This window comes from Octopus bimaculoides, chromosome 2 (assembly GCF_046866305.1).
Source record: "Octopus bimaculoides isolate indiv1 chromosome 2, ASM4686630v1, whole genome shotgun sequence".
NCBI classification, from domain to species: Eukaryota; Metazoa; Mollusca; class Cephalopoda; order Octopoda; family Octopodidae; genus Octopus; species Octopus bimaculoides.
Window position 1 is genome coordinate 34268973 of NC_142929.1, and position 26489 is coordinate 34295461.

At 34.8% G+C, this 26489-nt stretch overlaps 1 protein-coding gene across 1 annotated transcript in view; it reads left to right on the forward strand.

Annotated features, from left to right (window-relative positions):
- Positions 1 to 26489, forward strand: part of LOC106879565 (myosin-IIIb) — a 113140-nt gene that overhangs the window by 46127 nt on the left and 40524 nt on the right. The window contains exons 6-15 of the mRNA XM_014929199.3: positions 754 to 910; positions 1605 to 1710; positions 8803 to 8925; positions 10518 to 10626; positions 17498 to 17614; positions 17739 to 17839; positions 20140 to 20226; positions 21899 to 21961; positions 22693 to 22809; positions 24123 to 24234. Coding sequence (XP_014784685.2) covers positions 754 to 910; positions 1605 to 1710; positions 8803 to 8925; positions 10518 to 10626; positions 17498 to 17614; positions 17739 to 17839; positions 20140 to 20226; positions 21899 to 21961; positions 22693 to 22809; positions 24123 to 24234 — 1092 coding nt within the window. The remainder of the gene's footprint in view (positions 1 to 753; positions 911 to 1604; positions 1711 to 8802; positions 8926 to 10517; positions 10627 to 17497; positions 17615 to 17738; positions 17840 to 20139; positions 20227 to 21898; positions 21962 to 22692; positions 22810 to 24122; positions 24235 to 26489) is intronic.

A 26489-nucleotide genomic window follows, 5' to 3' on the forward strand; every position in this document is an offset into this window, starting at 1 on the left:
ATATATTGGCATTTTCAAACTTCTTTTTTATAAAAATATATATATATATATATATATATATATATATATATATATATATATATATATATATATATATATATATATATATATATATATATATATATGTATATATTTGTGTATGTGTGTATGGTATAGGCTATGATGTTGTTTAACCTCGGGCTGGCTCTGATTAATCAGATATATGATCAAAGACATTCCAACTTTGACCACCTTTTCTCTGTGTATAGGGAACCCAGAATCATGTTATCTAATGTATTCTTTTCTAATACAAGGAAAATGTAATTTGAGGTATGTTTAGCTGCTACATCTAACAGATTGAGTGACCACATATAGATTTTGATTGTATTAGTTGGTGGAGAAGATGAAAGCAATAATTATGATAATAAGAATGAATAAGTAAAGTGGTCGTAGAAAATGATGCCTAAAGACTAAAGTTGATACAAATATAAAATTCCCATAGAATTTACAAAATGGAATATTCTTTTCTTCTCTAGGCACAAAGCCCGAAATTTTTTGGGAGGGGGCCAGTTGATTAGATTGACCCCAGTACACAACTGGTACTTAATTTATCAACCCCAAAAGGATGAAAGGCAAAGTTGACCTTGGAGGAATTTGAACTCAGAGCATAAAGACAGACAAAATACCGCTAAGAATTTTTCCTGGTGTGCTGACGTTTCTGCCAGCTTGCTGCCTTACAAAATGGAATATCAATTGTTTTTCTTTGTTTTTCAGTTAAAGGTGGAAAAATTTCTGAATATTTACTTGAGAAATCTCGAGTAGTTTTCCAGAACAAAGGAGAATTGAATTTTCATATATTCTATTACATTTTTGCTGGTTTATCAGAAGAAAAGAAAGAAAAATTACTGCTCAAAAATTGTGACTCATTTAGGTGAGTATTCTTTTTATTGAACTTAGTCTTTTATTTTGTTGTATCTTGGAAGAGTCATTCTGCCAATAATAAAGACATACACTGGATCTAGTTCACTTTTTTATTTTTTATTTGTCAGTTGGTTAAACTATCTAATAACCAATTAGCTAATCAATTGATCAATCATTTGGTCAGATCTGGAGTAGAGTAAGGATGTCATTGATGAGGTTGTGAATGGCAATGAAAAGACTTTGGCAAACTTAGCCGATTGATTGGTTGACTAAAAACTTAGGCAGACAATCGATTAGTTAGCTGGTTAAATAGTTAACCAACTGACAATTGAATAACAAAGAAGTGAAATAGGACCAGTGCACATGTGTGTGTGTGTGTGCTTATTGACATAATTACCCACCCAAGATACAACAAATTATGTTTCAAGACCAGAATTCGTATCAGGAATATTGCAAACCAAATACAAAAAGGAAATGTTATGCTTTACTTGTTTCAGTCATTGGATTGTGATTTTGCTTGGGTACCATTTTTGTTTAGTGGAACAAATCGATCCCAGTACTTACATCAGGATTATGTCATCCAATGTGTACCTTTTTGTTTGATGGTAAGCTGTGATATGAAGGACATTAGGCTGCTATTTCTAGGAGATCGATTGACCACATAGAGACTCCTTGATTAACTCAGTTTTGTGTTTATATTTCAGGTATGCAGAAAATTGTACGAAGGTTGCTAATGCTAACTTGTCAACCCAGAAAGAAAAATACAGCCTTTTATGTGATGCAATGGACTGGGTTGGTTTTACAGATGAGGTATATTTCAAGTAAAAAACATATTCCATCTATTTTTTTTTACACTTTAAAATGTCATTTTTCCAGCCCTCATTATTCGTCAACTAACTGGCATGCCATCGTATTATGGCGATGAGTGTTCCAGTTGATCCAATCAATAGAACAACCTGCTCATGAAATTAACATGCAAGTGGCTGAGCACTCCACAGACACACGTATCCTTAACATAGTTTTCAGGTTCTCAGAGAGATTCAGCATGTGACAAGGCTTCCCTTTTGAAACATAGGTACTATAGTTATTTAGAAACAACCAAACAAACTAATTTTTGCCAGCTGAGTGGACTGGAGTAATGTGAAATAAAGTATCTTGCTTGAAGACACCACACACTGCCAGAAATTGAACTCATAACCTTATGATCATGAGCAAAATACCCTAACCATGTCTTCACATTCTTCAACTAGAGTGGCATAAAGTGTTCATATCAGTTATAAATCATAGTATGGCTTAAGGTGCAAACATGGTGGTGTGGTTCAAAAATGTGCTTTTCTACAAATTGGTTTTGTGTTACGTTCCACTGTGAGGCATCTCGGGCAAGTGTCTTCTACTATAGCCCCAAATCAACTGTGTGTGTGTGGGGGGGGGGGCATGGTGGTAAACCTTGTAGAGTGGGAAGGGTTAGTTGTAAAGGAGATTTAACTAGTGTATGTGGTGTGGGATTGGATGCAAGATGGGCTTCAAATGTGGAGGTTTTCTCCATGAAAATACTGCTCACAGGCCATCATAGTTGAGAAGTGAAGGAATGAAGTATTCCATGAAGTTGGTTGTGGGTCTTTTGGCAAGGGACCAAAAACATTGTCTGCAGTAGAGAATTGAGGTTTGCAAAACTATCAGTTTCTACTATAGTAGGATCAATATGGCATAAGTGTGTGAGCCAAGAAGAGTTATGAACATTGAAGTCATAAAGGATAATGAATTCAGAGAAAGACGAAGTAAGATAAATGTCCTTGGTACAGGAAGAAATATTGGTTTCAAAGTTTGGCACAAGACCAGCAATTCCTGGGATTGAGTAAGTCAGTTACATCAACCCCAGTGCTCAACTGGTACTTATTTCATTCACCTCAAAAGGATGAAACACAAAGTCAACCTTGGCTGAATTTGAACTCAGAACATAAAGATGGACAAAGTGCAGCTTGGCATTTTACCTAGTGTGCTAAGGATTTTGCTAGTTCACCACCTTATACAGGGAGAAATGTTATCAAAGATTTGTTGGTGATAGGAAGTGTTTTGAGTGTGGCAAAAGAAATGGGTACTTTTAGAAGAGCAAGTGGGAGATTTTGTGTCTAAATAATTAGAAATACTTGTTGCTAGATGCTAGAAGCACTTGTTATTGAATAACTAGAAGTATTTGACAATGAGAGAGGTAAGTGAGAAGAAAAATATAATCTATATATGTGCAGACATCACTTTTTGAAGTATAGTTTGAGTAAAGAACATTACCTGGACAGTTAAAATGGACTATAGATAAAGTTTGAGAAATTTGTGTACTGGAGAGAAATAGGATGAGTGGCTTGCAGATTTGCTAATATATGGGTGTAGGTTGAATCAGAGTGAAAAAGCATAAGAGAAGAGGAAAGAGAATTATCCAACAGTTTTACTTTTCAATTTTGGCATCCAGGAAAGTGTAGAAAGTGTTCTGGGTCATGAGATTATGGCATTAAGGGATTTTTATATCTAGAGATTTTGGTATGTAGAAATTTTGGGTATCTAGAGATGTTGGTGCACCTACAGTGCACAAGCAGCCCTAGTTAGGATTAAATTTCATTTGCTTAACTAATTCAATTCAATGTCTTCTTCCTGTTCTAAAAATATATTTTTACTCTATGAGGCATAAATGGAGTTATAGGAAGGATTGGGGTGGTATAATTAACAGATGTTATTCTCAGAGGTGCAGCACCAGCCAGTCAAAGGGCCTTGTCTTCAACAAAAAAGCAAACAAAGATAATGAAATCATAAGTTGAAATAATGAAATCAAAGATTTTTATAACTCACAAAAACTAGTGTTCTATCATTGAACAATTGTTCTCACCCTAAATATAAAATTAGGATTTTAAAGTGTTATGTTATTTTTAATTGTTTTTTTTCTTTGAGTAGGAACAACTATTTGTATCAATATTTTAGGAGAGAAGCAAATAAGAACTGAGGACTTTCATGCCCCAGTCAAGCACACAATTAATATGAAGGAAGATGAATGACATAAAAATGTAATTGGAATTGTGTTATGGGCTCTTTTCCTTAAGTTCTTTCCTGTTAGGTAGAGAGCTGGTACCTTTTTACTTGAAATATTAAAGCAAGTATATTATTTCTTTGAATTACTAAAGTAAAGAATTGCATCCTCTTTTACTGGAATGTCATAAGGGGATTATATTCTGCTTAAATGGAAGATTTCCTCGCATAAAGATATGCGTTCTAATTAACATATATTTTCAAATTACATTTTGACATGGCTGGAGTATTTTAGCAATCTATGTGTGTATGTGTCTTTTCACATATAAATATATGTGACAAGGCAGTACACAAATATGTGTATAAAATTAGTATATAAACTTAAATATATAAACAAGTTTCAGTACACTGTCATTTTTCATAAAGTGATTTGACAGAAAATTATTACAGATTTTTAGTTTGAATTGCTTGGTAATCTTCTTACATATCGTGTATATTCTGAGTTACTTAATATTTCTGTTTGAAGAGGAAAACAAATTATCATGAGTCTGAATCAGAGAGAGTAGCTGTAATAGATGAGTTATTAATATTGACTATTAACTATTAACTTGTATATCAGCAATAATGCTCCACCCGTCCCTTGGGCAAATAGTAAACTTCTCAACCCATTCAACAGCAGAGCAAGTAATAATAGATAATCACTTGACAGTGAAACACTTAAGTCAAGCTATTAAAATAGAATAAACTAGCAATATGGCATAATAGTTACTAATGTTGCTGTCTACTGGAAATTATTGTTTCTAAGTGCTTTGAACTCATTTCCTCAATAATCCTTGAAAATATTACAAGAGGTTCACAGATATTTGTTAATAAACTGTTACTTGTTGAGAAACATTAGAATTATATAAGTGTTTTCCCACAAGAACCATTTGTAGTTATATTGGAAAGGTATTTCAAGATTTAAATCCACTTCCTCTCCCACCTGTTGTTTTACAAATAAAGAACAATCAAGGGTGTTGTTGAGTGGCCTTTGTTTGTATAAACAAATATTTATATGAATGTATTCATGATTAATAATGTAATTAAACCAAGTTCATTTAATTACAGAAATACAACTACATACTTATGTTCACAGCATTTAATTTTTTTTTTTTAGATGCACTAAAGAATATTTAATAATTGTTAAATTGCAAACAGATTTTGAAAATTGCAAAACATTATTCTACTCCACTTGTCCAGATAAATGTAGTTATTGCTAAAGCTGGAAAGCGATGAGATACGCATGCCCTGCTGGATGTATTGTGGAGGTCATTGGTTGACATACACTCCATGACATCTAATACATGAACAACAGAGCATAAGTAAGCTAAGAGAAACACTTGATATACAAGGAATCCATAGAAATAGGGAGAAGACTGTGCTGCTACTTATATGTGATGTGTATGGAGAATGTCGGTTATATAAAGAAGTACAATGGAGGCGCAATGGCCCAGTGGTTAGGGCAGCGGACTTGCGATCATAGGATCGCAGTTTTGATTTCCAGACCGGGCGTTGTGAGTGTTTATTGAACGAAAACACCTAAAGCTCCACGAGACTCCGGTAGGGGGTGGTGGTGAACCCTGCTGTACTCTTTCACCACAACTTTCTGTCACTCTTACTTCTTGTTTCTGTTGTGCCTGTAATTCAAAGGGTCAGCCTTGTCACACTGTGTCACGCTGAATATCCCCGAGAACTACGTTAAGGGTACACGTGTTTGTGGAGTGCTCAGCCACTTGCACATTAATTTCACGAGCAAGCTGTTCCATTGATCGGATCAACTGGAACCCTCGACGTCGTAAGCGATGGAGTGCCAACAACAAAAAGAAGTACAAATCATTTGAGGTTGATAGAGACTGTGGAATTGCAAGACCTAGGAAGATATGAGACAAACTACTTATCTCATGAACTGCTTATCTCATGAATGAGATAACAAATGAAACAAATGATACATAGTACTGGGGAAAATCCACCTAATTATGTAAGGATGTCAAAGCAGTCATTTAAATGGTGTTGGTGACAATACATCTATTTTGGGTTTTTTGCTCTTTATACATGTGTGACACCTGTATCTGTTGCCTTCTTCATTGTCTTTTTATCTATCTGTTGCTAGATGTCATCATTCAATAGCTAAAACAAGGTAAAGTACATTGTGACCAGTGATGTAAACATCCAATAGACTGGACAATACTGTGATACTGTGATACTGTGATATACACACACACACACACACACACACACACACACACACACACACACACATATATATATATATATATATATATATATATATATATATATATATATTGTGCATGTATATATATATATATATACATACACACACAGTGCAGTGAATAAATTGTTGTCCAAATTATGCAAAAATGAAAATAACACTGACATCTCATTTTAACAGATGTATTTACCATAATTACATAAAAATATCTTGAAATACTAAAGAGTAAATTTATTCAATAAAATTGCCATTGGCTTCGACCACAACCTCCAGATGACTTTGGAATCTTCTGCAACACTTCTGGACTGTCTCCTTGTTTAAGTTGGTGAACGCTGCCATAATCTTTGCCTTCAGTTCATCTTTGGTGTTTACAAGGAGTTTTGTTGATCTCTTGTTCAACTGCACCCCACACATAATAATCAAGCAGGGTGCAGTCTGGGGAGTTAGGTGGCCAGATGTTAGGGATGATGTGGTCACAGAAATTGTCTGACAGTCACGACTGGGTTCTCCTGCTTGTGTGCCATAGTTCAGAGTCCTGTTGCCAGACATAGGGTTTTCCAGCAGCCACCCTCTTGACCCAAGGCAGCACTACCTACTCCAGGCACTTGATGTAAGCCTCCTTGCTGAGTGTAAGGCCATGTGGGAAAATGAATGGAGGCATAACGTCACCATCACTAGTAATCACCCCAAACATCATGATGTTGATGGGATGTTTAATTTTTATCACTCTCGGTACATGTTTTGGGAACACAGCAAGCCAACGGTTGTTTTGTGTGTTCACTATCTGATCCTGGCTGAAATTTTTCTTATCTGAGAAAAACCAAAGCATGTTCAGTTGGAGGGGATGCTTGAGTTTGTTCAAAAGCTTCGTAGCATGGTCATTCATTTTGTCCTTGATGGTTTGGTAAAAAATTGGCCTTTTCTCATCTTGTATGAGGAATACCGAATGTCTTCATTGCACTACCTGCCTGATAAGAAACTCAGACACTCCCATGTCCCTGGCAATGGACCTGATTGACTTGGAGGGATCATTGTCAATCATGGCCTGGATCTCACCAATAAATTCAGGAGTTCTTTTCTTATCAGAACAATCAGAGTATTTTTTCCGAGCTGTTGTACATTCGGAATCACCAATAGACTCATCCATCTCTTTCTGAATCCTCTGCATTGTCCTCAGATTGACACCCAAACACTCTGAAATGTTTGTATTGGAGCTTCTGGTGCAAATGCCAAGCAGTACAGCATGTCGTTTACAAATTTTTTGAAGAGTGAACTGCGTCATGGTGCTGTTTTTCTCACAGACAGTGCCCAACTGACGCTGCTATACTGTGTAATCAACGAAATCAAAAACAATGTGCACACATGAAATTAAAAATATAAAATGGTGACAATTTGCCCATTGTACCCTCTGTGTGTGTGTGTGTATATATATATATATTTCTTTATTGCCCACAGGGGGCTAAACATAGAGAGGACAAACAAGGACAGACAAAGGGATTAAGTTGATTACATTGACCCCAGTGTGTAACTGATACTTATTTAATCAACCCTGAAAGGATGAAAGGCAAAGTTGACCTTGGTGGAATTTGAACTCAGAACGTAACAGCAGACGAAATACCACTAAGCATTTCGCCTGGCGTGCTAACAATTCTGCCAGCTCACTGCCATGCAAGGATATCTTAGCCTCATAAGGGATTATCATATCCAAAATTTCAGTGGTTTTATCATGAACACAATTGAGGAATATCTATCTGATATATATGGGATTATTATATGTATAAATATGATTAAAGAAGAAGAATAGAGAGTTGGTAAGCATATAAAATTAATTTATTAACGTACTGCCAAATAATGCCTACGAATGTTTCAATTCAGTCCAAAATATAATTGCAAATTCAAAGATTGGAATAAATCCAAAGATTTTATTCTAATCTTTGGATTTATTCCAATCTTTGAATTTGCAATTATATATTGGATTGAATTGAAACATTCATAGGCTTTGTTTGGCAGTATATTAATAAATAAATTTAATATCCTTACTAACTCTCCATTCTTCTTTTTTAATCATATATATATATATATATATATATATATATTTACATACATACATCATCATCATTTAGCATCTGTTTTCCATGCTGGCATGGTTTAGACAGTTTGAATGGAATTGGTAAGCTGGACTAGACTCCATTCTGATTTGGCTTGGTTTCTACAGATGGATGCCCTTTCTAATGCCATATATATATATATATATATATATATGGGAGAATGTACGAAAAAAAACAATAACAGACGAGGACAGGTGGTGTAAACAACAAAAGGATGTATTAGTATGACGCTTGGGAATACGGAAAGTCTTTAATGTTTCAAGCTACGCTCTTCAACAGAAAGAATACGGAGAAAACAAGGAGAAAAACACGGAGAAAAAAAATTGAATGGTGTTGGTCAACGGTCTATATATATATATATATATATATATATATATATATATATACTTATTTAAGTCACAATATATGGATTCAATTAATATATAAAATTATGTACTTATATGTGTTCATACTAAATCAAAACTTAAAATTTTAAAACTCAATACAAATATATTCCTATATGTCTTATTACAGGAACAATTCAATATCTTCCAAGCCATCTCCTCAGTTTTGTATATTGGAAACATTACCTTTAAGGTTGAAGGAAGTGAAGACTTGACTGTTGTGGACAATGAAAATGTACTAGAGTCTATTTCAGTAAGTAGATTATTTGATGTTACATGTATGACCTAAGTGGTTCAGACACTATTCCTATATCTATATATTTAAATAGTGCAAAGAAAAGAAAAAAAAAACATTACTTCTTCTAAACTAAACTAAACACACACACACACACACACACAAACTGTCAGACAAAAAATTAATTAAGAACCTAAAATAAAGTATTCAGGGCCAACAGTTTGGTGGTTCAAATCCTGTTCAAATTATCTTTGCCAATTGTCTTTTTAACAACTAATGTAGGTAGTTTAACCCTTTTATTGCAGAAATCAGATATATCTACTAATAATTTCTTTACCCTTAACTGCAGAATGCAGTTTTATAAATCAATTTATCTTTTATTGAGGAAACTGTGTGGTAAGAAATTTGATTCCCAACCACATGGTTCCAGGTTCAGTTCCATTGCATGGCACTTTTCGTAAGTGTTTTCTACAATAGCCTTAGGCCAACCAAAGCCTTGTAAGCAGATTTGGTGGTGGGAAACTGAAATATATGTGTGTGTGTCTTTGTGTCTGTGTTTGTCCCCCACCACCACGTGACAACTGATTTAGCAGTTCAGGCAATAGAGACCAATAAAATAAGTACCAGGCTTAGAAAAAAAAAAGCAAAAAATAAAATCCAAGTACTGGGCTCAATTTGTTTGACTAAAATTCTTCAAGGAAGTACCCCAGCAAGACTGCAGTCTAATGACTAAAACAAGTAAAAGAAGAAAGATATACTCTTTTACTCTTTTACTTGTTTCAGTCATTTGACTGTGGCCATGCTGGAGCACCACCTTTAGTCGAGCAAATAGACCCCAGGACTTATTCTTTGTAAGCCTAGTACTTATTCTATCAGTCTCTTTTGCCGAACCACTAAGTTACAGGGACATAAACACACCAGCATCGGTCGTCAAGCGATGTTGGGGGGACAAACACAGACACACAAACATATACACACACACATACATACATATATATATATATATATATATATATATACATACATATATACGACGGGCTTCTTTCAGTTTCTGTCCACCAAATCCACTCACAAGGCTTTGGTCAGCCCGAGGCTATAGTAGAAGACACTTGCCCAATGTGCCACGCAGTGGGACTGAACCCGGAACCATGTGGTTTGTAATTCTAGTTTTTGATAGATATTTAGCATCATTATTGGAATAACCATGAAATTTAATTTCACAGTGAAAGGATTAAGCATAGAACATGGAGTGCATTGAATATTTAATGCAGCACACTGTTACATTTGAATCCTTGTAGAACTGTTTAAATTTATGATGGACTAACTTTGTTTCATTATTTATAGGTGGACAGAACACCCCATGGTATTTGTTCTAACTCTTCAGTTCAGAAATCAAATACCTATTATTAACAAATTTTGTCTTTTAAGGACTAATGTTTAGCTGCATATAATTTTTAACTCTTTGTTCTCACTCTATATCTTTCTCACTTGAATATACCTCATGCCTCGTAACACTTGCCCTGTTTCTCTTCTGCATGTTATACTAGGAAATACCTATTCTCTTTACTTATACCTATCCTCTCTCTTTCTCTCTGTTTGTTTGTCTGTAGACTTTGCTGGAAATAAACGCTGCGGAATTGAAGAAGGCTTTAACTTCCATGACAGTGACTGCAGCAAATGAGGTTATTGAGAAGAATTATACTATAGAAAAAGCAGAAGGTAAAGTGTTTCAATGTGTGTGTGTGTGTGTGTGTGTTAATGTGTGTGTGTATTTAAGTCTTTCTTTTTGTTTCAAAAAATGATTGGAAAATATGTTAACCAATTTTATGTTGAGCTGTTTGTATTCTTTAACAGTTCAGTTGGTTTATAAAGAAAGACATTGAAATAATTTTTGGATGTCCATTCTGCTATCTTCATTGTCTCAGAACTATTTGAAATTACAGATTGAAAATTCAGAGGGCCAAAGTGTGTTACTGCCCCCTCATGTCTATTCAAGAAATGTTGTTCTTCATGAATTTCTGTAGTGAATCCTACCTGTATAGTATTTTGGGAGTGATAAATCAAAATTTCTTATTTTCCTATTTATTTTGGCATTTTTATTTACTTCCTTATTCACTAATTATCAACTTTCACCAGGTAGCTTTTTCAACAATAACTCTGTCATTATTGATGGCTTGTGTACTGTAGCAGATGTGTATGTATATATATATATATCATTTCATCATGTTGAACTGTTAATCCTGACATATTTTTCTCCGTCTTTTTTTTTCCCCCATTTTCTCTCCATTTTTTTCCTCTCAATCCTTTCTGTCAAAGAGCATATGCTTGAAATGTCAAAGACTTTTCCATTCTACCTGAGCATCAAACTAATACTTGTTTGTTCTCTCACCTGTCTTCGTCATTTGTTTCCTGTTAATTTGAACTATATATATATATATATATATATCATCATCGTCATCATTGTTTAACGTCTACTTTCCATGCTAGCATGGGTTGGACGATTTGACTGAGGACTGGTGAACCAGGTGGCTACACCAAGCTCCAATCTGATTTGGCAGAGTTTCTACAGCTGGATGCCCTTCCTAACGCCAACCACTCCGAGAGTGTAGTGGGTGCTTTTACTTGCCACCGGCACGAAGGCCAGTCAGGCGGTACTGGTAACGGCCACGCTCGAAATGGTGTATTCTACGTGTCAACTGCACAGGAGCCAGTCCAGTGGCACTGACAACGATCTCGCTCGAATGTCTTTTCACATGCCAGGAAGGTGACGTTGGTAACAATCACACTCAAATGGTGCTATTTACGTGCCACTGACACGGAAGCCAGACAGCTGCTCTAGCAACGATCACACTCGGATGGTGCTCTTAGTGCTCCACAGACCCAGGAAGATGTGAGACGAAGTGATGAAAAAGGATCTTCAGACATTGGGCCTTACAAAAGAGATGACAAGGGACCATGACTTCTGGTGGTTTGCTGTACTTGAGGAGATATGTCAATCTAAGTGAAATCCTTGCATACAGGGATGTCTCCTGCTTCCTTCTTAGGTTGAGTGATCCTAATTTTGCAGGCTTGTGGGTGATGGTGTCATGTAAAAAAACACCTGTGCTGGTGCCATGTAAAAGCAATTGTGGTGGTGCTGCATAAAAGCACCCAGTATACACTGTAAAATGATTGGCTTTAGGAAGGACATCCAGTCATAGAAACCATGCCAAAATGGACGTGGAGCTCAGGCAGCTTTTCAGCCGGGCAGCTTTTCAGCGGGGCAGCTTTTCAGCTGGTCAGCTCCTGTCAAACCATCCAACCCATGCCATCATGGAAAACAGACAATAAAAGACGATGATGATGATACATATAATTGAGTGAGCAAATGAAAGAGAGTAGCACTCAATACTTTTGGTTGAAGTTACATATGTTTAACCCATTACCTCCCATAATTCTATTAACTGGAATTTTTATATGAAACTTTAATTTCTAGCATAAAACAGCCTTAGAAACACGCTGGAATGATCAAAATAACATTTCAAAATAACATTTTAAATAGAAATAAGCGAGATATTGGGTGAAAAATTAGCAAACCTCATTTGAATATCAGAGAAATATACCTAGCAGATATAGTAAAAAGGTGAGATATGTGTAAATATTGACAGATAATGAAAGTTTGACTCAGCTCCACATGACTTAAAGTTGCATAGGTACATATGTCATCTCATTAGACATTCACATCCTACACACCCATGAAACTCTTTAAGTTATGTGGTACTGGGTCAAGCTCTTATCAAATATTTATGCATTTTTATGTTTATGTCTTTCAATTTAGACAATATTTGGTTTGCACAATTTTGGTTGCTGTTGATCGTTTAAAAGAAAAAATTTTGATTAGTCGTTTGCACAGAAAATAATGAAGTAGTTTCAAATTAATTCATTGTTGATTAATATTGAATACAATTCCCAGACTTGTTTGACAACTGATGTGAAATAATAGTTGTCATTTTTATTTGTTTGATAATAATAATTGTCATTATTATTTGTTTGATTTTCCAGTTTCTGTTGATTTATTACCTCTATTACCCCAATGTTACAACAATACTCATATGTGTGTGTGTGTGTATGTGTGTGTGTTTGTGTGTGTGTGTGTGTGTACATGCACACACACATACACACACAAAATAATCATATTCATTCCACCATTTCAATGTTGTTGCTGTTGGCACTCCGTCGCTTATGACGTCAAGGGTTCCAGTTGATCCGGTCAATGGAACAGCCTGCTCGTAAAATTAATGTGCAAGTGGCTGAGCACTCCAGAGACCTGTGTACCCTTAACGTAGTTCTCGGGGATATTCAGCATGACACAGTGTGACAAGGCTGACCCTTTGAATTACAGGTACAACAGAAACAGGAAGTAAGAGTGAGAGAAAGTTGTGGTGGAAGAGTACAGCAGGGTTTTCCACCATCCCCTGTCGGAGCCTCATGGAGCTTTAGGTGTTTTCGCTCAATAAACACTCACAACGCCCGGTCTGGGAATCGAAACCGCAATCCTATGACCGCAAATCCGCTGCCCTAACCACTGGGCCATTGTGCCTCCACACCATTTCAATAAATAATATCTTAAATTTTGTTTGTTTTTTGAACTGGCAGAATTGTTAGCACACCGGACAAAATATTTAGCTGCATTTCATCTGTTTTCGTGTTCTGAGTTCAAATTCTGCTGCAGTTGACTTTACCTTTCTTCCTCTCAGGGTCGATAAAATAAGTACCAATTGAACACTGGGGTTGAAGTAATCAATTAACCCCCTCCCCGAAATTGCTGGCCTTGTGCCAAAATTTGGAATCAATATTATTAAAAAGTATTTCCTACAGTTCAAATGATTTTGATTTGCATAATGACTCATTGAACTAATTACCATGAAACCAATGTGCGTATGTGTGTGTGTGTGTATACATGTAAATGTGTATGCATGTATATGTGCTATTGCCTAATTGCTTTGACGTTGTGTGTTAGTTGTAAAAAATGTGCCACTGTCATGTAAATGGCATTCTTTGTTTCCAATCTCTCTTCTGAGCAGAACATCTACTCAGTTGTTTTGGCCAGTTGGCTTAAAGGCCAAATCTGTTCCTATATTGCTCTTAATGCTAATGGTAGTGGTTGTGTTTAAGACATCAAAGATGACAATGATGATTGTGATGATGATGATGATGATGTGGAATATGAGAAAGAGGGAAGATTATGATGCGGAAGAGGAGAAGTGGGGAGATCACGATGAGGAGAAGGATAAAAATAGGGAGGAAGATGAATGTAATAATTGTTTCTAATATAGGCAACAAGGCCAAAAATTTGGAGAAGGAAGTGGTTAATCTGTGAAATTGATCTCAGTACTTGACTAGCACATTATATTATTTTATTATTCCCAGAACTTGACCTACTCCCCAACCACAGAGTTCCGGGTTCAATCCCACTGCATGGCTTGCGCAAGTGTTTTTTACTATAGCATTGGGCCAACTAAAGCCTTGTGCATGGATTTAGTCGATGGAAACTGAAAGAAGCTCATCATGTGTGTGTGTGTGTGTGTGTGTGTGTGTCTGTGTCTGTGTCTGTGTTTGTTCTCTACTACCACTTGACAACCAGTGTTGGTTTGTTTATGTCTTTGTAACTTAGCAGTTTAGCAATAGCAACTGACAGAATGAATAACAGGCTTTCAAAAAAAGGTACTGGAATCAATTCATTCAAGTAAAATTTCTTCAAGGTGGTGCCCTAGCATGACTGCAATCTAATTACTGAAACAAGTAAAAAAAAAAAGGATAAAAGAGAGTTGGATTTGAACCCATAATGTAAAGAACCAGAGAAAAGATCAGAACTACCACAAAACATTACTTTCAAATGCTTTAACAATGTTGCCAATTCACTCAGAAATATTGACAATAACAATAATGTAATAAGAATAAAGTCATCTTACCCACCCCTTGCTCAAGTATACTCCCACTCAGTTAAGGGGTTGTTTTCCTTTTCCTTTCTTTGTTTAGCTGCAAGTTACTTGGCAATCTCACATGTGCCAGTGTCTGTCTTTATGTTCTGTGCTCAAATACTGTCAAGGTTGACTTTGCCTTTCATCCTTTTGGAGTCAATGAAATAAGCATTAGTTGAGCACCAGGATCAATAGGGCTAGCTCCCTTCCCCAGAATTTCAGGCCTTGTGCTTATAGTAGAAAGGATTATTATTAGCAGTAGTAGTAGACAATACGAAGAGTGCGATGCAATTGCAATAGATATTTTATTGGTTGAACAATATTTTGACAGCAAGCCTGTCTTTGTCGAGTTCAAAATGAAAAGTGATAAAAATTCAGAATTATAGAAATTCAAATCCAAAATGTGAATGAGAGCAACTAGCATCCACACATTGATGGAATAACGTCATTTGTTTCCAAAGTTCACTTTTATAACTGGCAAAAAGAAAAAAGAAAGAAAAAAAAGAAGAGAATATTTAATCAAACCGATTTGTGTAAACTTGATGAAATTCTCCTATCATTTTCATTCCTACAGGGCGTGATGTTAATAACCTGCAAACATATTTGTTCTCATGCATTTTGAGTACTGAAAATGTAGCAGATTCAGAATATTTTCTGAGAATATGCACTTTCAAGTCTTTTTCAAAATTGCAACCATTTGATGCAAAATGTTCAGCAAGTTCTGTTGAACTACTGTTATTGTGCCTGACATCATATCTGTGCCCATTAAATCTTTTGTTTAATTGTTCTTATGTACAATCAACATAAATCAAGTTCTGTTTCATGCATTCTGCTGCATATGCCAAATGGGAATCTTTACACGTCCCACCTTCTGTATAAATCATAACATTTCTGTTATGATTTCTGATGGAATTCATGTTGTTGCACAATGAACAGGGCTTACCTCTCTTGCAGCTGTTTTTCAAGGTACAGCATGCAGATACTCCAATGTTAGTTTCCTTGGAGTCAGAAGTAGAGGTCAATAGTTCTCATATATTTTTATTCTAATGGCTACAATAAGCAGCTGAGGAAATATTTGTTTGAAATGAGGATATTTTTCTGCAACTTGCTGGTAACTTTCTTGCAGCACTTTTGAAATGCCAGCTAAATTTTGGTGCCAGTTAATCACTAACGGAATTCTGTCACATATTGTACTGTATTTGCTAAAATTATGTGTGAAGGTTTGACTTCCTTTGCTAATCTTAGCTATGTCATTTGCTATTTATTTTAATCGTGATTCATTGTAACTGCATTTGAGATAATGGTGTACAAAAGCATGATTAAAAGGATTGACGTTACTCTTCACAAAGGTAAATAGAGAATACATTTTCAGTACGCAACATGTGTGAGGAGAAATAGGTTTGTGGGTTATTAACATCACACCCTGGAGAAAGAATAAAATGATAGGAGAATTTCATCAAATTTACACAAAACTGTTTGATTAAATATTCTTCTTTTTCCTTTTTTCTTTCTTTTTCTTTTTGCCAGTTGTAAAATTGAACTTTGAAGACCGATGATGTCATTCCATCAACATGTGGATGCTAATTGCTCTCGTTCATATTTTGGATTTGAATTTCTATAATTTAGAATTTTTATCACTTTTCATTATGAACTCGACAAAGACAGGCTTGCTATCTAAATATCATTGAACCAATAAAATATCTATTGCAATTGCATTGCACTCTTCTTATTATTTATTTACCTTTGTGAAGAGTTATGTCAATCCTTTAAAAATATTATTATTAACATTATTATTATTATTATTATTATCAATATTAAGGTGGTGAGCTGGGTGAAATGCTTAGTGGTATTTTGTCTGTCTTTAAATTCTGAGTTCAAATTCTGCTGAAGTTGGTTTTGCTTTTTATTTTTTTAGGGTTGATAAATTAAGTACCAGTTGCATACTGGGGTCAATGTAATCGACTAGCCTGCTTCCCAAAATTTCAGGCTTTGTGCCTATAGTAGAAAGGATTATTATTATTATCATTATTATTATTATTATTATTATTATTATTATTATTATTATTATTATTATTATTATTATTTTACTTCTCTGAGCTCTGAGTCTTACTTCCTGTGGTTGATTATGTGAGAGCAGACAGCAACATGTTGTCAGAGGTCTCACAGAGTCTCATTCCACAAATTATAAGACTTTTAGTATTTGGATGTTAACTATCATGGAAGACACTCAACACCCAAGCACCAATCTCAAAATCTTAGATGTCTCCAATAGAGCAGCTTTTGGGGCCTGCTTTGCCCTCATGTCAATTCCAATTTCTCTGACATATTTCTCTAACTTGGTTGCTAGTGCTCCGAGTGTCCCTACAACTACTTGGATAACAGTTACTCTCCTCATTGCTCACATTCTTGCAATTTTGTCTTTTAGTAGTTTGTATTTTACCACCTTTTTCCAGCTCTTTATCACCTATGCATGCATCCACAGGTATTGCAATATCTATGATCTTGGTTTCTGGTTTTCTTTTATCTACCACAGCTATGCCTGGTCTCCAAGCATCAGTTAGGGAATTATTATTAAATCTGTTGAAATATATACTTTAATCCTGAAATGTCAACCATTCTTCTAATTTCAGATTCTCGTGATGCAATGGCAAAAGTGATATACAGTCGCTTGTTTAGCTGGATTGTCTTCAAAGTCAATACATTAATAAACTTAGAAGATTCAACTGGAAAAGATATCAAAGAAATTGGTAAGTCTGTTAAAGCCCTATTCAAGACTTGAGTTAGATAAGTCAATCCTATGTCGATCTGTTACTTCTGAATGGTTCATGTTTTCTCTTTTCTCTTTCTATCTCTTCTGGGTTTTTTTTATAGGGATTTTGGACATATTTGGTTTTGAACACTTTGAAAATAACAGCTTTGAGCAAGCATGCATCAATTTGGCCAATGAACAGTTACAGTTTTTCTTCAATAAAGTATGTATCTATATTTAAGTATGTACACACACACACACACACACACACACACACACACACACACACACACACACACACACACACACACATATATATATATATATATATATATATATATATATATATATATTGAGGTCAGTCTTAACTGGGTTGCTATGAAGGCTGTTTAGTAACCATCTGGTTTTGAGTTCAGTCCCACTGCAGGGCAACTAGGGTGAGTGTCTTCTGTAGTCCCAAGCTAACCAATGTTTGTGAGTGAAACTGTGTGGAAGCTTGTTGTGTGTGTGTGTGTGTGTGTATATATATATATATATACATATATATATATATATATATATATATATATATATATGTATATATATGTATGTAAATGTGTATATATATAGAGAGAACACCTGCCTCTAACCTATAAACTATATGTGTGAGTGTGTGTGTATATATATATATATATATTCTTATTTCTTTATTGCCCACAAGGGGCTAAACATAGAGGGGACAAACAAGGACAGACAAAGGGATTAAGTCAATTACATCGACCCCAGTGCATAACTGGTACTTTATTTATCGACCCCCGAAAGGATGAAAGGCAAAGTCGACCTCGGCGGAATTTGAACTCAGAACGTAATGGCAGATAAAATACCGCTAAGCATTTCATCCGGCGCTCTAACGTTCATATGAATATATATATATATATATATATATATATATATATATTCATATGAATGTATGTATGTATGCATGTATAGTAAAAATGCATGGCTCAGTGGTTAGAGCATCAGGTTCAAAGTCATGAGGTAGTGAGTTCATTTTCTGTTAGTTCTGTTCTTGAGCAAGACACTTTATTTCATGTTGCTCCAGTTCACTCAGCTGTAGAAATGAGTTGTAACATCACAGGTGCCAAGCTGTATCAACCTTGGCCTTTCTCTTAGATAACATCTGGTACACATGGGTGGCTGTTGGTCTTCTGTAAACAATCCTGTCTGGACTTGTGCCTTGGAGGGTAACTTTGTAGGTGTAATCTCATGGTCATTCACCGCAGGTGGTCTTTACCCCATGTATGATTGTGTGTGTATATGTATGTATGTATGTATGTATGTATGCATGTGTGCATGTCTGCCTGCTTGCTTGCCTGTCTGTCTGTTTTCTCTTTCTCTTTTTGATTTAGAGCAAATTTTTACTGGCCACCTACATTGTTGAAAGGTTGTGAAGGAAAGTATCTTGTTTTAACCATCACCCTTTGAAGGTTAAGAAGATCTTGCAGATTTTTATAGTCACAGATGTATGTATGTGTTTTTGTGTGTATGTGTGTAGTATGTATAAAGTTCGATAATTTATATATATATGCCCTGAGGAAGGCATGAAAGGGTCTCTTTTGTGTGACCAGCGTTATCATGTCTGATCTCAAAGGCAAGCCTACTCAGCCACAAGCATGGTCACAGAGGTGGCCTCCATTTACCAATATGATATCTAGCATGTTCTTTCATGCACCTTGTCGTAGCAGAGTGTGTGGATTAGTCAGTGAACTCACCTGCTATTATAAACCCTAAAATCTAGATGGCTGGGATGTTGCTGGAAGGCTGACTTATGGTCGGTGTGGAATGATGTGTAGGTCCCTTACAAGCTATATGAGACACCATTAGCAATGGAGAGACCAAATGTATGAGGTTTGTTAGAATGAAATGGGTCTTCTAAGAACTGGTCTTACTAGGTCATGAATTGAGAGGAGTTTATTCATTACATTGACTCTAGTAGTTGACTGTTACTTTACTTTATTGGTTCCAAAAAGATAAAAGGCAAAGTTGATTTTGGTGGGATTTAAACTCAGCAAAGCATTTTTCCACTGCCCTAATGACTCAGCCAATCCACTGCCTTAAAATTCTAGATCCTTGCCAGCAGGGAATTGAACTCTCATCTCCAGCATGATGGACAAGGATACTTACCACTGCACAACAACAACAACAACATATTACAAATAGGAAATGCTACTTCATCCATTTACTCATTATGAAGTATACAGAAAAAAAGCTCTTCATCAGTTTAATTCTTATACTAGAGTAGACAGAATCTGAATATATGATGATGATCATCATCATCATTGACAATGATAGCAACAGCAACAACAACACCACATAGCATTTGCTGCCACTACCTCCATCATCATCATTATCGTCATCATTATCAACATTATTATTTTAATGCTCTCTTTACTCTGCTGATGTGGACTTATTGATGTGGAGATATTTCTCATGTTATTACTGATCACATAAATCTGACCTGTTTTATTGTTTATTCTCTTTCAGTATGTTTTCCAATTAGAACAAGAAGAATACAACAAGGAAGGAATAGACTGGAAAGAGATTAAGTTTGTTGACAACCAACCTTTACTGGTAAGCAGGAACCTTTTATTGTACATTTTGATATTAAAGCTAAATTACCATCATGTATAAAACTTAGTCTTTAGAACCAGAAACTGTAGTTTTAGTTTTTAACTTTAGCTTCAATCTCAAGAATTAGAATCTTTAGTCTTTGTTTCTACAATAAGAAACTTTATTCTTACAACCACATTGAAGTAGTCATTGAAGTTATAGGCAGAGTCACAGAATAATCTTATAAGAAAGCTTATCAAGAACATGTGTACAAATTTACAAATTTTTGTGAAAATACATTTGGTTTTTGCTAGATTAGAGTTGGTTTATTAAATTACCAGATATGTCCTTAAATACTTCCAGCATTCTCTGTTTAGATTGATAGATATACTACACAATATATCAATACACACACACACACACACACATGTATCATATATATATAATATTCTCTTGATGAGGGTAGCTGGCCTTGCTGTAATGTCTTTATATGACTAGTTCCAGTTACATACCCATGACGTGTTGCACATTTTACCTGCATATTATGATTATTATGTAATTCTAGGCTTCGTGAAACAGCTGTTGAGTTAAGAAATTACATATTTTATTCTGTAGTATTTTTGTGCTCCATGTAAATGCACACACACACACCCATACACACACATATAAAACCTGTGTTTATCTGCACTACTACCTATATATATATATATATATATATATATATATATATATATATATATATATATATATATATATATATATATATTTCGTTTTTGGATTTGGTTTGCAAGATTTTTTATGCGATTTCGTGTGTTGAAGCATATTCTGTTGTGTCTGGGGAGAGTCATTTTCTTATTGTGCCTTAAAATTTAACACATTCACCAGTAAAATTTCCACTTATTTCTTATTTTTATATTCCTAAAATTTTCGTTGCGTCTTTCAACCTTTTCAATAGTCTTGGTAGAATCGTTAGTTCACTGGGCAAAATGTTTAACAGCATTTCATCCTAATGTTAATAATGATGACGATAATGATGATGATGGAGGTAGTGGCAGCAAATGCTATGTGGTGTTGTTGTTGCTGTTGCTATCATTGTCAATGATGATGATGATCATCATCATATATTCAGATTCTATCTACTCTAGTATAAGAATTAAACTGATGAAGAGCCTTTTTTTCTGTATACTTCATAATGAGTAAGACTATTGAAAAGATTGCAAGATGCAACGAAAATTTTAGGAAAATAAAAATAAGAAATAAGTGGAAATTTTACCGGTGAGTGTGTTAAATTTTAAGGCACAATAAGAAAATGACTCTTCCCAGACACAACAGTATGTATATATATATATATATATATATATATATATATATATATATATATATATATATATATATATATATATATATATATATATATATATTAAAGTAATAAAGTTAATATCTGGTAATAAAGTAATAAAGTTAATCCATGAAGGCTGTAGCTTCGTGGTCAGTTCATCAGACTCTAGTCCAAGAACAAGTTTAACTCTTCACCTACACATACATACATACATACATACATACATACATACATACATACATACATACATACATACATACATACATTCATTCATTCATTCTTTCTTCTGTTTTTCTCTTATTACTTGTTTGTTTTTGAAATTGTATGTTAAATTGATATGTATTTATATTTCAGAATTTGTTTATGGAGAAACCTGGACTTCTTTCCATTTTGGACGATGAAACTCAGTTTCCTAAAGTTAGTATCATCTATCTTACAGTCATATAATGAACTTATTCATTGACACAGAGTGACTAGATTTCTGTTCTGTTTAGGCAAAGATTCTGTTTTCTTTATCTTATTTACAAATCATTGAATTCATTATAAAGCAAAACATTAGATTATATATTGTTTTTGGAGAGATGGTCATGTCAGTAACATGACTTTGGTGAAATCAATTTAAAGTGGAATAGTAAAATAATAGATATTGCCAGTCTGTTGCTAAAAATATGCTTTACCATGTTGACATCATAAGAATTTTATAAACTTTTAAGAGAACATGAAATAATTTGCTTTTGGAATAGTGAATCTTGAAATGCATAGAGCTATATATAATAGCATGTAAATATTGGGTTTAAAAATCTTTTTGGATGGCAGGCAGTCTTCAAATTTTTCCATTCAAAAGGGATTTCAACCCAATATTCACATGCTACTATTTAAAGTTCTATGTACTTCAAGATCCACTGTTCCAAAAAAGAAATGCTTCATCCTAATAGTTACATATTTGACTGATCAATGTTTAAAGTATCAATGGGACTTTAACATTTTTGATGGACAGAGTAAATGATAAAATAATAAATATTATGATAAAATAATAAAATTTTATCATAAATGTTATGATAAAATTTTTTTTTAAATACAGTAACCTGTAGGAACTGAGGTAAATAATTAAAAAAAATTTTTTCTACAATTTTTTCTTTTATTATCAGGCAACAGATGCAACATATGTTCAAAAACTGAATAAAAGCTTTGAAAACAACGTTTACTTTGTGATAAGCCAAGGATTTACTGATAAACAGTTCACCATCAAACATTATGCTGCACAGGTAATTATTTCCTCCTCCTTAAATTAAACTTGTGTGTGTGTGTGTGTGTGTGTGTGTGTGTGTGTGTGTGTGTGTGTGTGTGTGTGTGTGTGTGTGCACACGCGCAGTGTGGTAGGAAGTTTGCTTCCTAACCACATGGTTATGGGTTCAGTCCCACTGTGTGGCACTTTGGGTAAGTGTTGTCCACTATAGTCTTGAGCTGACCAAAGCTTCTTGGGTGGATTTGGTAGACAGAAACTAAAAAAAGCCCATAATCATCATCATCATCATCATCATTTAACGTCTGTTGTCCACACTGGCATGGTTTGGACAGGTTGATTAGGGCTGATAAGCTGAGGGGCTGTACCAGACTCCAGTTTGATTTGGCATGGTTTCTCTGGCTGGATTCCCCTCCTAATGCCAACCACTCAGAGATTATAATGGGTGCTTTTACATGTCACCAGCACAGGTGCCAGTTGCGTGACACCAGTATCTGCCACAGCTATGACTTCACTTGACTTGGTGGGTCTTTTACTCAAGCACGGCATACTGCCAAAGGTCTCAGTCATTTGTCATTGCCTCCATGAGGCCCAACACTCAAAAGGTGCTTTTTATGTGTCACCAATACACACACACACACACACGTGTGTGTGTGCATGCGTGCGTGTGTGTATGTCTGTGTGTGTGTGTGTTTATTCTCCCTACCATACTACTTGACAACTGATTTTGGTTTGTCTGTATTCCTATAACTTAGCAGTTTGGCAAGAGACCAGCTGAATGTGTACCAGATTTTAAAAATAAGTACTGGTGTGGATCTGACTAAAACTCTTCAAGCCAGTGCCCCAGCTTTGCCACAGTCCAGTGGCTGAAACAAGTAAAAGGTAAAAGATATATTAGCACAGGAAAATAGAATTTATTAAATAATTTTAGAATTAAATAATTTTGGCAGAAGCAATAGCACGCTGGGCATTCATCCATTTTTACCTTCTGAGTTCAAATTCCACTGAGGCTAGCTTTGCCTTTCATCCTCTCAGGGTTGATAAAACAAGTATCAGGTGAATACTGGGGTTGATGTTGTGGTGTATGCGTGCGAGTAGAAGTAATCGGCTTACTGCTTCCCCTGAACTTGCTAGCCTTGTGCCAAAATTTTAAACCAATATAACAGTTAGAATCATGTAATTTATAACTTTCAGGGCAATGCTCCAGCATGGCCGCAGTCAAATGGCTGAAACAAGTAAAAGAATAAAAGAATCTTTAAACAACAAAATAGTTATGTAATTGTTTCAAAAAAATACTTTCTATGTAATTCATCATATTTTATCTTTTGTTTACAGGTCACTTACAACAGTGATAAATGGCTCGAGAAAAACAGAGATACACAACCTGCTGAAATCTTAAACATCTTGAGAAATAGCAACAACACATTAATTAAAATGCTGTTTTCAGGTACTTTTATTCTTGTTCTAATTTGAGGTGGCAATCTGGCAGAATTGTTAGCACATTGGATAAAATGCTTAGCAGCATTTCTTCTGATTCATTACATTCTGTGTTCAAATTACACTGAGGTTGATTTTTGCCTTTCATCCTTTCAAAGTCGATGAAATAAGTACCAGTTGAGCAATGGGGTCGATGTAATTAACTAGCCTCTTCCTACAAAATTTCAGGCCTTTAGTAGAAAGGATTATTATTATTATCATAATTGTTATTACCTTCCATGAAAATCTTGTCTGGCCAAGGGGACATATTACCTTCCTTAGAAACAGGTGAAAGTTGGCAGCAGGAAGAGCATCTGGCTGTAGAAAATCTGTCTCCATGAATTCCGTTTGGCAATATAAGCATGGAAAAATGGGTGTCTAAAATGATTATGAGGATGATGAATACTTGAGTGAGCGCAAGTTTTGTTTTTCCTTTATATTATTGGATTGATCTGGTAGAAGGGGCAGTGACCATGGCTTTCAAAGAATCACCAAGACTGGAGGAGGAGGAGAAGGAGGAATGGTGGTGGTGGTAGTGGTGGTATTTGTGTGTGTGTGTGTGTGTATGCTCGTTTAAAATTTTTTGTTAACACTGGTGGAATTTGAAATCAGGACTTTGAGGTCAGAAATAATATATTTATTTCAGTTCTGAGTTATACTGCATTGTACACAAAATATATAATTATTCAAATAATGAGCTGCCTAGCTGAAAAATGTAAATTAAGCCACCACTGTAATAACTTAATTTCTGATTGCTTTAAATAGAATCTCAATATTTTATGCCATCAATTGAGAAAGGAAATTGGATGTCCCCTTTGTGGAGTGGTCATCAAATTCAAAACAATTTATCAGTTTTCTCCCTTTTTTTTCTGTACATTGAAAGCATAAAAGAAATGTTTTTTTTATTTTGTGGTATCTTGGGAGGGTCATTATACCATTATTAAGCACATGCACTGAATCTATTTCACTTCATTTATTATTATTAGTCAATTATTGGTTGTGACTCATTAGAATGCCAGACAAAATGCATAGCAACATTTCTTCCAGTCTTACATTTCTGAGTTAAAATTCCACTGTGGTCAACTTTGCCTTTCATCTTTTTAGGGTCAGTAAAATAATTACCAGTCAAGCACTAGGGCCCATCTCATCAACTAGCCCCGCCTCCAAAATTTTAGATCTTGTGTCTATAGCAGAAAGAATTATTATTAGTCAGTTGGTTAAAGAAAGGAGATGAAGTCATGGATAGTGATGAAAGGACTTTGACAAACCTAGCAGAATGAATGATGGAATGAGTAATCAAACAATTGATTAGTTAATTGGTTATCTTGCAAGCCAATTATAAAAACGAAATTTGTTTATGGTATTATAATTTTATTGTTGCAGTTTAAGCTTTCTGATATTTAGATTTATATTAGTCCTGATTCACACTATGTTGGGTTTAATATATTTATTGAAACTAAATAGTTTTGTGCATTCAGTCTGACACTTTCTCATTTCTTTCACTCCACTGATTTTCACCACAAAATAATAATAATAATAATAATAAGGAACTGAAAATTATTTGAGAACAATCCCTGGCCTACCGTCCATGCAAGAAGTGCAAAAGATTATTTTAACTGGTATGTCACACATATTGAGAAGAGCATTGCTGATGTGAGAACAGTTATTATCCCCACCTGTATTTTTATTTATTTATTTACATAACTTCATTTCATTTTGAAAATGAACAATCTGATGTGTTTAGCTTAATGGCCTATCGATGTATACTGTGAGCTTCTTTGCCCTAAGTGTTGGGAAGACACTCGGTAAGAAATGGAAACCAAATTGAAAGAAGAAAAACTAATAATAATAATAATGATTTCTTTTACTGGCTACAAGGGCCCAAGACATGGAGGACAATATCGAAGCACGAGTTACAGCACACAAAAAAAAAATCCACAACAAAACAAAAATTACAAAAACATTTGAGGTTAACATCGATCAAGGGGAGGTACTACCACATTAAAGAATATAACAGGATATTTAATAGAAAGTAGAGAAATAAATAATAAATAAATAGAATCCCCAATAGTGGAGCAGTCCACTTAAGGTAATATGGGGTAAATCCCAAACAAAAATCCCAGATTACTCTGCCATCTCCAAGGCATGGGAAAGTGCCCCATAATAATTTTTTTTAGTAAAGGCACAAGGCCTGAAATTTTCAAGCAGATAATTATTGAGTATTTC